General features: G+C 36.5%; 2 protein-coding genes across 3 annotated transcripts in view; one reads left to right on the forward strand and one right to left on the reverse strand.

Moving 5' to 3' along the window:
* AOAH (acyloxyacyl hydrolase) overlaps window positions 1–1,508 on the forward strand; it is a 103,693-nt gene extending 102,185 nt beyond the window's left edge. The window contains exon 23 of the transcript XR_003256341.1: window positions 1,014–1,508. The gene's annotated coding sequence lies outside the window, so the exon portion shown is untranslated. The remainder of the gene's footprint in view (window positions 1–1,013) is intronic.
* ANLN (anillin actin binding protein) overlaps window positions 1–11,839 on the reverse strand; it is a 28,843-nt gene that overhangs the window by 10,640 nt on the left and 6,364 nt on the right. For both annotated transcript variants that reach the window (XM_026083748.1, XM_026083747.1), the window contains exons 5-18: window positions 11,114–11,336; window positions 10,129–10,322; window positions 9,887–9,994; window positions 9,298–9,418; window positions 8,279–8,392; window positions 7,503–7,729; window positions 6,770–6,921; window positions 6,126–6,273; window positions 5,363–5,498; window positions 4,845–5,027; window positions 2,890–3,016; window positions 1,842–1,890; window positions 1,706–1,762; window positions 154–192 (exon numbers count right to left, since the gene is read on the reverse strand). In XM_026083748.1, coding sequence (XP_025939533.1) covers window positions 154–192; window positions 1,706–1,762; window positions 1,842–1,890; window positions 2,890–3,016; window positions 4,845–5,027; window positions 5,363–5,498; window positions 6,126–6,273; window positions 6,770–6,921; window positions 7,503–7,729; window positions 8,279–8,392; window positions 9,298–9,418; window positions 9,887–9,994; window positions 10,129–10,322; window positions 11,114–11,336 — 1,878 coding nt within the window. The remainder of the gene's footprint in view (window positions 1–153; window positions 193–1,705; window positions 1,763–1,841; window positions 1,891–2,889; window positions 3,017–4,844; window positions 5,028–5,362; window positions 5,499–6,125; window positions 6,274–6,769; window positions 6,922–7,502; window positions 7,730–8,278; window positions 8,393–9,297; window positions 9,419–9,886; window positions 9,995–10,128; window positions 10,323–11,113; window positions 11,337–11,839) is intronic.

Consider the following 11,839-nt stretch of genomic DNA (forward strand, 5'->3'; position numbering starts at 1 on the left):
TGGTGCTGAAGAGTTTGGCAGAAAGCTGGATACTTTATAGAGTTTCAAGTAAGGGATAAAGAGTCTACTACAGGTGCAACCTTATTTTGTGTGAGAACATGACCTGGAAACAGTCATATCCAGAGCTTGTTATAATGTTACCTTCATACTTACAGAGGTAATAGATGTTAATAATCTCTTTGGAGTAATAACCTACAAAAAGAATACAAGAAAATAAGTGAATCTGAATTTCATGCTATTGAAATTGTCCATTACATTAGAGTGTAAATTAGACAATGAACCTATTTAAGGCTTATCTAAATGAAATTTGAATGGCTACTAGTTCTTGTTATGAGTCAGATAGTCTTATTTTTTGAACCCATACTGAATGTAGCATGTCTCAGTGGAAGAAAAGCTACATATCAATATTTACTGAAAAAAAAGAAATCTAAGTTTAAGTATGCATTAGCTTGGGACAGACTGTGTGCATCTGAAGAGCAATCTCAGTATACTTTTTTGCTGTTCCTGTAACAAAGCTTCATAATTATGTTTGCTTATTAAAAGATTCAAGTTAAGGACACAAATACAGACATTTACCATATGGTAGTGTTGTACATTATGTATTGATATTTTTCAAGTGAACAAATCTCAGTATTAAGTGAGACTATATTACACATGAACTAGAGTTATGTACGTATCCATTCTTGAAGCTGAGACACAAATAAGTAACTTGTCAAAAAGCAGGTCCAGGATGCCACCAAAGCTATGTGGTAGAATATGTTAGCCATGTTAGTAACTTACCTAGAGCACCATAAAAACATTCAATATTAAGTGAAGATTCCTCTAAACTACAACACAGAGGAGAGACCCCGGACATCAAACTCATTTTATTGAGGGACAGAGGGAAGCATGCTTTCACTGCGCAATATAAAAGTAAAGATTTAAGAGTTATTTGCTATTTCTATTCTCGGAGTCAGAATTTACAAATTCATCCTAACTTCAAGACACTGAAGTTTTGTGTTTTTTACCGACAGATACCTTGACAAGGAGGAAAGCAGACCTAAAAATTGCTAACATTGTGTGCCCAACTATTGGAATGACAAGGAGAAGAAAGCCTCCAGAAAGCCACTGGCTTGCTTAGGGTTACAAAATCTTGATGAAGTAAACACATCTACAATTCACAGTCTATTTAAGCTGAAATACTTACTTTCAAGAAGTTTTTAAAACAACATTTGCTTTAACAATAAGCAACTACTGCTTTTACTTAACACCAGAAAGAAAAGTCTTGTAGTTGATCAACAGAACCTTTAAGGAAAACCCCCTCAAACCCCCCAGACTGCAGGGTAGGGTATATCAAATTGTATAGTTTAGGTAAAACAGAATAAGGACACTACAATCATTAATAAAGGCAACCACACGTGTTAAGTAAGAGTTTGTGAAGCACAGCATTTTGCAGAGTTAACAGAGCATTTTGCAGAACTAGTAAGACTCCTCTCCTTCCCTTCCCATATATTTCAGACTTGATTAAGTGAGGCAGGTCCAATCTACTAATAGCTGAAGGACTCCATAACCCATCTGTCATTGCAGATGTTCCAAGAAAGAACGAAGGGAGTAAAGGCGATCAACAGATTGACTAAGGCTATTAGTCAGTTCTCCCTGAACTCTGCAGTCTTCCTAGCATACCTTCTGCTGAAATAAGACATTATGATTTTCATGTTCTATTTACCTTAGATTTATTTGCCTTTTTTCTTTTATCAGTGCTTGTAACTTCTTTTCTCTGAACCTGTAAGGCAAAAGAATATTAATAAAGTACAATGCTTCATACTGCCTTATACATGCTCTTGACAGGGACTGATACATACCAAACTGTAAACTTCTATATTTATTTCAAAGTCATTGGACACATCATGCCTAAAGAGGGAGAGGGGAAAAAAAAAAAAAGTTAAACATGGACTGAGGCAAGAAGTATTTTTCTTCCAAGTTGGTTGTTCCTTCTGCCCACCTTCTGCTCCCTAAAAATGGGCAAAACTCCCTAAAGTTCTCCAGGGAGCAGTTAGGAGCATCTAGGTTCTACTTAGGAGATAGTTGGCCAAAGTGCTGACTCATAGCCAATCTCCTATTAGTAGGTCATAGTTTGTCCCTGCAGATCAGTAGGCTTGAGATTCCTTCGTTTCTACAATTGGACTCTCCAGTGCAGGCAGCATTACGCTGTGTTAAGACGCGAGTATATTACTATCTCAGGATACTTTCCAGAACTCAAAGAACAAAAAGGGGGTGGAGGGAAATGAAGAGATATGGTTCATCTACCATTTCTCGAAATGCACCCTTCAGTCCACTATTAGCACATACATTTCTAGAAGTAGAGATTGGTTTTGAGTAACTAGCTTTAAATGATAATTCCTAGAGTCAGACTTTAAAAAGAGGGTTTGCATATTTATTTTGGAAAGGGTTTTTTCTCCCTTTCTTTTAAAAAAAAAGAAAAAAAAACAAAAACAAAAAAACAGCCATTTGAACTCACAAGATCTCTTTAGCTAACATTGAGAGCTACCAGTTGAGGTTTTAGTTTTTCAGACACCAAAACCAAATAGCTATATAAAGTGTTAGTCACGGCAAAACAGAAAAACACCATCTCAGGGAGAGCAATCCATCTGTCATTGCAGGTGTTCCAGAAGAGAACAAAAGGAGAAAAGCAAGTGACAGATTAGCTGATGGATGGTGGAATCAATTTAGATTGCTCTTCTGAGAGAAGTGCAGCTATTTCTTGAGGCAAGAAATACCGATACCACAAAACCTCACAATATTTGTATAAGAATGTCATATTTTGCAAACAAGATTTTAAGCAGTATTTTTATGTATGCTTCACCAGAGTCAAAGATGGAACTGGTTCCAAAACAGCTTCTTTATACTTACATAGTAAATGTTGTAGTAAAAGTAAGAGCATCTCCATTCAGGGAGCTGGCAGTGCTTGCTAAGGGAGTTGCAACCATGTTTTCTGCTCCAGATTTCAATATTATTACATAGTAGTAATTTGCTGCTTCTGTAAATACATGTGAGATGGTTTTGTTCACAAGAGGTGCCCCAGTATCTAATAGTCCTCAAATATTGCATTTTCATTAAACAGAAGATGTTTCATCCCACTTACACACTTGGGTTACATTAAAGAATTGATTATAAACTTACCCTCAAATAAATTAACTATTTTTCCTATTATGCCCACTAGGAAAACTGTGTCCACAGTATTCACAGCAACTACATTAGTGCCTAGGGCACCTCAGGCCAGACTTATACTACCCAGTACATGAGAGGAAAGAGGAAAGCTTTCAGTCAGATTCAGCAGTTAATCATAGTTGCTTAGGACTCTGCTGTTATCCTCTAGACCTGTCTGCTTTACTATGCATTAGCTTTCTCTGCTGTCTATTCTCATCCTTTTTTCAATTCTTATGAAGGAACTGGTGTCCAGGCAACTCATTTCCCTAACTTTTCACATAAAGGAAAAAGAAAGAACCACAAGAGCACATCTCAGCAGTCAGGATACAATCTGGAGTCTGGCTGCAGAAAACTGATGAATGGTAGAGCAAGAGTGTTGCATAATGTCATATCATGTTAAAAACAAAACCAAAACAGTTTGATTGCTCTGTTGCATAGGACAGGTCAAAGCTTTCAGAACAATTGTTGTAGACTCCAGTGAGCATTGATTTGTACCCTTCGTATTTGACGTTCTCTTCACAAGAGGTGAAAATAGAACACATTCTGGTGTGCAGAACATAGCAAGTGCTGCATTTCTGGAGCACGCAGTTTTGACAAATAGTTCATAGTTTGTTTAGACAATTCAGTTGCCAGAATTTTGAGAGAAACTAAGCTTAGATTTTTTGTAACCATTAAGGAGACTTTCCTATAAAGTAGAGAAGAATTGCATAACATGTCTCACACAACAAGAACTGTACCATGTCAGGTTAAACACATCACATTTACACCCATATTCTTGTCTGTGATCTTATTTAAAGACAAAAACCGCATTTTATGCTTCATACAACAGTTAAAACAAAAAGATACATATGAACTGGTTAGTAGAACTTTTACAGCCAACACTGAACAAGACTTTGTCCAATGACTCTTGTCCTCAAATTTTAGTGAGGCAAGAAGCAGGAACCTGTTACAAGTATCCAGCTACAATAAATTTCTGTGGTATTCTATAGAATAGCACCGGTTATCATGGGTTACCAGATTGTAATCTTTAAACAACCACATGGCACAGAAGTTTGCTATGTTCCAGGATACCTCTCAGGGCCTACAGAAAGGTATTGCCAGACATTTTTCTGGCAAGATTTAGATTTACCTAGCTCAGAACAAAAGAAACAATAAATCCACATTTTAACACTTTAATGACTTAAATACGTTAAGAAATAGAAAACAAGTATTCGTAAATGAAGTATTCAGGGATGTTAAGAGACAGACTAAAAATAGAGACTTAACACGTGTTTCACAAAACGACAGAGGTCAGAACTCACATATTGATATCTACCAATAGACTTGCATCAATCAAGAAAATTTCAGAGCAGTAAGAGAGAAAGACTTAAGATATAAAATTCTACTTCATCCCCCACAGATTAGAGAACCACAGAAAGATCTTTTTAAGACCAGGCTGAGAAATCTGCAATAAATTTCTTGAACCTCACAAGCCAGAAAAGGATGACACTAACAAGACCAGGAAAATACTGGTAACTTAACCAAAAAGCAGACCCAATGAATGCAGTTCAATGTTGTTACTAAGCTTCCATCACCTTCTTTCTGGAGAAACACCAACCAGAAGACAAATCAGGGGGAGAAAAGTGGGGAGGAGTATACCTTTCAGTTGTTAGTTTTACCTGGTTTCTGAACTGTACCACACACAAAGTCTGCTTTTAGAGGTAGACGCATTTCCAAAATGGTAACAGATCCCCTGGATGGGGCAAATTCAGAAGACAGAGAAGCAGCTTTATTTCTTCTACCCTGAGGTCCCTCAGTCTTCACTTTATTTAATTCTTCCAGTAAAGCAGCTCTCTTTTCAGCTGTACAGAGAACATAAGCAAGTATGGTTGCGAAGAAGTATTACTGAACATAAGCTGTTTTACGTAAGTATATAACTACTTATACATAAAGTATATAAAATGCAGCAGAGGTGTCAATCATCTTCCAGAACATTGGAGGCAAGAAACAGACCGAAAATAAGATCATCTTGCCTATTGGAGAAGTTGGGACAAAACAGATATTTTCCTGTTACTGTTTTTCAGAGAAAAAACTACAAATAAGCAGGTACAAAGTACCATAATAAATAGATTGCCTGAACTCAATTCTTCCCAAAGTGTTCACAATGTGAAGAGTTGGGCTGAGTCTAAAAACCTACTTGCAAGGAGAAGAAGTCTCTCTGCTTCTGCTTCTTCTTGCGACCCTTTTCCATGTTCTTCATCAAAACAGCAGTTCAGTGCCTGGCTGGCTTGATGAATTACTGTTTGCTGCATGTTGATCTCATTATTCAGTTCCTAGAGTAAGGCAGTAGTAGAAATAATTAGCAAAATTACATGAGTGTTTTTCTAYTGAGTCCAAAAAAAGGACTAGGAATGCCTTGAGATTAGCATCTTTGGCTATGCTTCAGTAAATTAGATTGTTTAGACAGCTAGTAAGCTAGAAAGCCTTGCAATTTAGTTTTACTTCTACAAAAGAACACTGTGCATTCTTTTTTCCTATCTTAGAAGTAATTTAGATAGAGCAGGGAGTGAACAACTAAGTGTTTGGATGTTTCATATCTAGTCAGAGCACTAGTGTCCCCTTCACCAATAGTTATAGAAGAAGCAGTTAACCAGAAAAAAGGAAAGTGATGTAAGTGAATGAGGCACCAGCGAAGATCAGAATATTGCTTACTAAAAGGATGTAGTAGTGAAACCTGCATAATGTAATGTCAGCAACAAAATATAGATTCCCCATCCCCTTTTCAAAACAATGCCTTGCTCTCCTATTAAAGGATGCATTAGCTACTTGAATTCTGCAGTTATCACTCAGTGTTCATTATATATTTATGCTAGACAACCTAATTTTGCCACTCTAAGTATATGTGCATGTCCTAGGCAGGGAAATAATAAAACAGAAAAGGATTAGAAAATACTGGATACCTGCATTTTCTTTTTAATATTGACTTGATCAGATGGGCCATTCTTTTTCTTTTCTAGTTTGGAAGCAACATCTTCTTTGCGAACAATGATTTGCTTTATTGAAGGACGATCTGTTTCTTTAACCCTCTGAGATCTATATGCATCAACACTTTTAAAACAGGAAACTCTTAAATACGTTTCACAGGTGTGTCAAGCTTTATATATAATATTCATATCTAAATGTTAAGTTATACATATGAAAAAATATCTAACTTATTTAGCAAATAAATTTAAAATTTATGCATGTGTATATGTGTGTATGTATATATAAAACTGAGGTATTGATTTTTTCCAACTTGCCTGGAGGACTTTTCAAAGAAAGTACTCTATAGACTCATTTTAAGTGGAAGCAACATAAAAACTATGCAGAGAGGCAACCTTTGATAAAGGCTGAGATCTTGAAGAAAGCTTGTTCTGTAGTTTAAGCAATATACTTCAGTGAAAGAGTCCTTATACTTGTATAACAAACATGTTCTCCCCTTCTATCCTTTATCCTACCACCTCAAGCATTTTCTCTTTCAAGATGACCACTTTCTAAAAATCATGAAAAACAATGCCTTCATTTGCTTACTTATACAATCAGATAACTTTTGGGATTTCATTACCTATACAGGAGGTTGCGATCTTCTGACACAGAACCAATACTATCTCCAGACTCTGCCCGAGGGACTTTAGTCCTTTGGAACTTTTCAGACTTTAGGCTTGCATCACTGACACTGCTGCCCTCACCAACTGACTTAGAAGGGGAAATAAACACCTAGGGAGAAGAAAAAGTTATTTTACAAAATCTTTCCAAACTGATCATGACCTGTTTCCTCTCACCTTTATTCTCTTTGTGATTATAGATAAATATTAGATTTGGAGGCTGCTTAACGCTATTTAAAGAATAGTTTACAAATATTAAGGACATGGAACAACTTAAAATTTATCATTTTTGCTTGTCTTGCTGCAGAGCATTTTGTTTTGTTGTTTTGGGGAGGCTGTTTGATTTGGTTTTTTTTTTGTTTTGTTTTGTTTTCTAAAGGACACCAACAGATCCATAAACTCAGAGTTTTCACCCTTAGTCTCCAAACTGGTACCGTTTCGCAGTTATTTCTCTTAAAAGACTTGAACTAGTAACAATTTCATTGAATGCATGTATACACCTATGACCTTAGCAAAAGTTAAGCCACACTTCAGAAACTTTGCCTCACTATGTAACATTTCATTAGCAAAATGTCATTTGTAAATTACATACTTGCTCAGGTATTACAATACACTAAAATATCACTGTTCATAAGCAAATTGTTCATCTTTGTATGAAAAAGAAGCACTTTCCCACCTCCCAAGAACACTCACCTCTGGCCCAACAGATTCCACTAAAGGGGTTAACAGAGACATTGATGAAATATTTAGCGACTCCTCCTGCTCATTCTCATCACTTTCACCTTCCAGGCTCATGCTCATTTCTTTCTTTAGTTTTTCTATGTCTGGACCATCCTCTTGAAGAACTTCAAAAATTTCGTTTATCACTTTTGAACTATTCAGCTCATCATCCACGCTCATTTCAATTTCACATACTTCATCTGAAGGGTGATGTTTTAAAAGTATTAGTAGCACCAAGACTAAACTCTTCAGTCTCATTAAATAAACAAAGAGACAGTAATAGACAAGCTACCCATTTTTGCTTTTCAAGTAAGCTTGATTAAAAAAAAGCTGCTTTTGTTATAGCGAAGCACATAGAATCCTAAAACATACTAACACCCTTATTTTAATACAGTATTATTATCTATAATGCTTAATTGATGCAGAGACACTAAAAAATGCACTTGTCCAACATTTCAAGTCTGAAACTTAAATGCAAGTTCAGTAGTAGAACCATCACTTCCATCCCTTCCCAATAGTTTAATATCAGTGTTTTAATATTCCTTGAAGATTTCAATGCCAAGATAGAGGAGTTATGATAAAAAGTTTCCTGACTTGTTTTGTATAAATCTGATTACAAAAATAGACATGTAGATATTAACAGATATATGGTGAATTCATAATTTGAACTTGAAGGATATTAACATTCTGCTAGACAAGCGGGAACAGCAAGTTAAGCACATGTTAAAATACATCTAATCAATACAAACCATTCTGTTTCACATCAAGTTGTTCAAGTTTTGAGACAGACGTCACTTTTTTAGGGCTCGTCAGCATGATCTTCAAAGGACTGGGTTTATCAGTCTCTTCGTATTTAGGAGTGTCTAAGAAGTTCATTAAAAGCAAGTCAATGAAAATATTGTCTAGCCTTTGACTTTTTTTCTAAATTACTGATTTTTTAAATATAGCTGACTACTTACTTAAAACACTACTAAATTGAGTATTCACGTGAGCTTGAAATTAAAAAAATATATATTTTTAATTGTATTGATTGACAGCCTGTGCAGCTAGATTTCTTCCATCTCATAATCAGGAAATGGGTAGCATAAGAAACAATGCTGAAACCATGGTACAGTGCATTCCATTCAAGAGCAAAAGAACAAAACAAAACAACACAACACACACACACACACACCTTCCCCCCACCACCAAAAACCAAGAGCAGCATATCATCCTGCTTTTCTAGAAGTACATTTGTCTGCCCATAATGTCTATGAGAAGCGTTAACCACGTTCASTCCTCTTTCCCAGAAGATAGGAGGCTCTTCCATTTACTGAACACCAGGAAGGATGTCAAACATCTCGGGATTCTTTTCCCCTCCTCTACTATGAGAAATAATGCTGTTATAAGGGGAGACTGGAAGGGAAAAAAATTTCTTCCCATTAGATCATTGTGGAAAATCGGATACAGAGACATTAATATTACAATATGGATAAAGTCTAAAACCGTCCATTCTCACTCACTCATACTCTGCACTTTTCATGTGGATATGAAACATAGATAGACCCTGACTAAGCAACCAAAAGGCCATCTGCCTTGCCAGACTTTCAGATGGTGTAGAAGTGCAGAGTTGTTATCACATGGCAAGATTTAAAGACAGTCAGTCAAATAAGGGACAGACTGAGATCCAGTTTTGAACACGTGCTACCAGCCTCCTTATCTGCTTTTTAATACAGAGGACAGTGCTTCAGTCCAGTATTAGCCACATGCTAACAGTGATGGTTCTCACCTGAAGATTCCACACTGGGAGACTTTGCTGGCTTATCATCTGCTAGTGCATTGTCTCCTGATTCAGAAGTGGTGGCATCTGAACTAGGAGGATGGTTTTGACTACTCTGAGACTGGCTTTCCTGCCAAAAATAAAAGCATAGTACATTCAGGAGATGAAGTTTAAAGTCAAAATTGCCTGAAGGAAACACATTTTAGCACGTGTTAGAAAAAGAGGTTGCATATCCGATATCAAGCAGGATCATATTCATTTATTTAAAAAAGTCAGCTGAAGTAATAAATAGATTTGTTGTGAAGGACCTTTTTTGTTTTTAAAGTTCAGAGTATTAAAAAAGGCATACCTAAAGCATCATCAAGAAGATTAGTCAGCTCAAAACAGTATCATTTGTTTCCTTAATTGATTCTTTGGGGGGTAGGGGAAGGAACACACCACACGCGCACGCGCACACACACACACACACTACTTTAGTAATGATCATACAAACTACTTGGCAAGCAGTCTTGTAAAGCCCGGGTGTGCAAAGAGCATAGATTTTCATCTGTACCCAGAACATGTGAAAGCAATTCAGACTCATCTTCTGATACATTACCATTTTAGCTTCTGGAATTTTTCTCTTTGAACTTTCGCTTCTCTCTGCACTCCACAGATTACTCTTATCAAACCGGCCACGAATACATGCAAGTTCTCGTTCGCGTTCCTAAGCAAGTAAAGGAAATGGGGAAAAGTGACAGTCTTAAGATGTCAAGACATTTAGAATTCCTCAGGAAGGTGCAGAACAGTAAGAATCTTTCCCAAGCTTATAAATAAGCTTGGAAGCATAGCAACTCATACCTGCTTAAGCTGAAGTGCTAAACTGGCAGTAGAGGAATTTGCATTTTGTTTGAGAAGCCTTTCCTGGATTGTCCTTGTATTTGGGGTAACAACAGGTGTTCTGTACCCTGTAGTATTCGTAGAAGGACTCTGTGCACTATGCTCTTGACAGCGCTCTCCAAAATGTTCCAAGAAGGGCTTAATTCCTGATCCCCCTACAAGAATGATTGTTTTGACTTAAAATATACCCTCAAAAACACAAAGAAATCACACTGCAATTTTACAGCCCACTGGATATTCTCAAGGAAGCAATTAAGAGGTCTCCTTTACAGCTCATACTCTGTTAATGAGCATTCTATTAAATGTGTACATGCACTGTTTGGCATCCACCTCCCTTTATCAAGCTTGTCTTTTATTGTCAGCATATCTAGAGACACAACTGCTCTACTCATTTCAAAGAGTTCAGACTGACAGTCTAAGCTTCTAACCCAGCAAGTAGTTGAATTTAAAATTGGGGAAGAACATTTCTTCTGACACTAGTGTTATCACTGAAAGGAAGGACACTATGCAAGCTTAAGGATCTACACGGCCTTCAAAACTGAAAGCATTTAGCTTTGGTGTCTGCTAACAATTATGTAGACTCTTCTTTAGCTGGTATATATTGGATACATATTGTATCCAACAATTTGAAAGAAGCTTTGAATTGTCTAAATTGACTGATATTAGTGAGACAGGTTTTTACATAAGGAGAAAAGTTAGATCAGTTTTGCTCTCAAGAGTTTAGGTTACTAAAAACACATCCAAAACCCTCTTGCAAAATATGAAAGCTGTACTATCTATGATCATTATCATAGATCTCTTTGGCACTTTAGTAAAAGTTACAACAGTAAATAGAGACCACCTGATATGTTACTTACCATACATGGTTAATTAGTATGTAATTTTCAACACAGGAGAGAGTTAAGTGACTTGCATGAATATTTATTGAAGCTGAAAAAATATTTACCTGGTGTTGTGGGTTTATCCTGAGGTTCAAGTCGCACATGTGTTCCTTTGACTAGCCCTTTTTTGGATTGAACTGGTTGAGGCAAAGTTGATTTTACTGTTTGCTTAAGTTCTTCAGTTTTCTGAGGACTGCAGGGATTCTCTGTTAGTGGAGGTAGTACTTCAGATTCCTTAGAACTGGGAATAGTGTCTCTTGAGGGCTTTGTTAAAAAATTATTTGGATCCTTAACAAGGAAAGAAGGAATAATACTGAAATGAGACTGTAGATTCTTACATATTCCCTCAAAAGAAAATGATGGTTCTGCATAGCACACTAAATAATACACCTATTTCTCTGAACAATAAAAAAAGCTGAAAACGAAAGTTAAGCTATTTCATATTGTTTCAGTATTTGATTCTGGATTTTTGCCAGCTGCTTTAGATATTTTTCCAATGTTTCCCCAAACAAGATTATTTGCACGTATTGCCATTTCATAAATGGCACAAGTCATTAGGTACGACTAATTTCAGAGTTCTGACTGACTTTTCTTATAGAATATTTACAGTTTTAAAAGTCAGTCAATTTTACAAAGTTACAGAATGAAACCTAGAAAGATTCTTCTCATCACTTTAAGAACCCTTCTGAAAAAGAGGGTGGCAATGGATCACTGACACCAACTTTTACAAGGTGTGTGGGGACACACAGACACACAGACACACAGACACACAGACACACAGACACACAGAC

The sequence above is a fragment of the Apteryx rowi genome, unplaced genomic scaffold (assembly GCF_003343035.1).
Source record: "Apteryx rowi isolate R43461 unplaced genomic scaffold, aptRow1 scaffold_613, whole genome shotgun sequence".
NCBI lineage: Eukaryota > Metazoa > Chordata > Aves > Apterygiformes > Apterygidae > Apteryx > Apteryx rowi.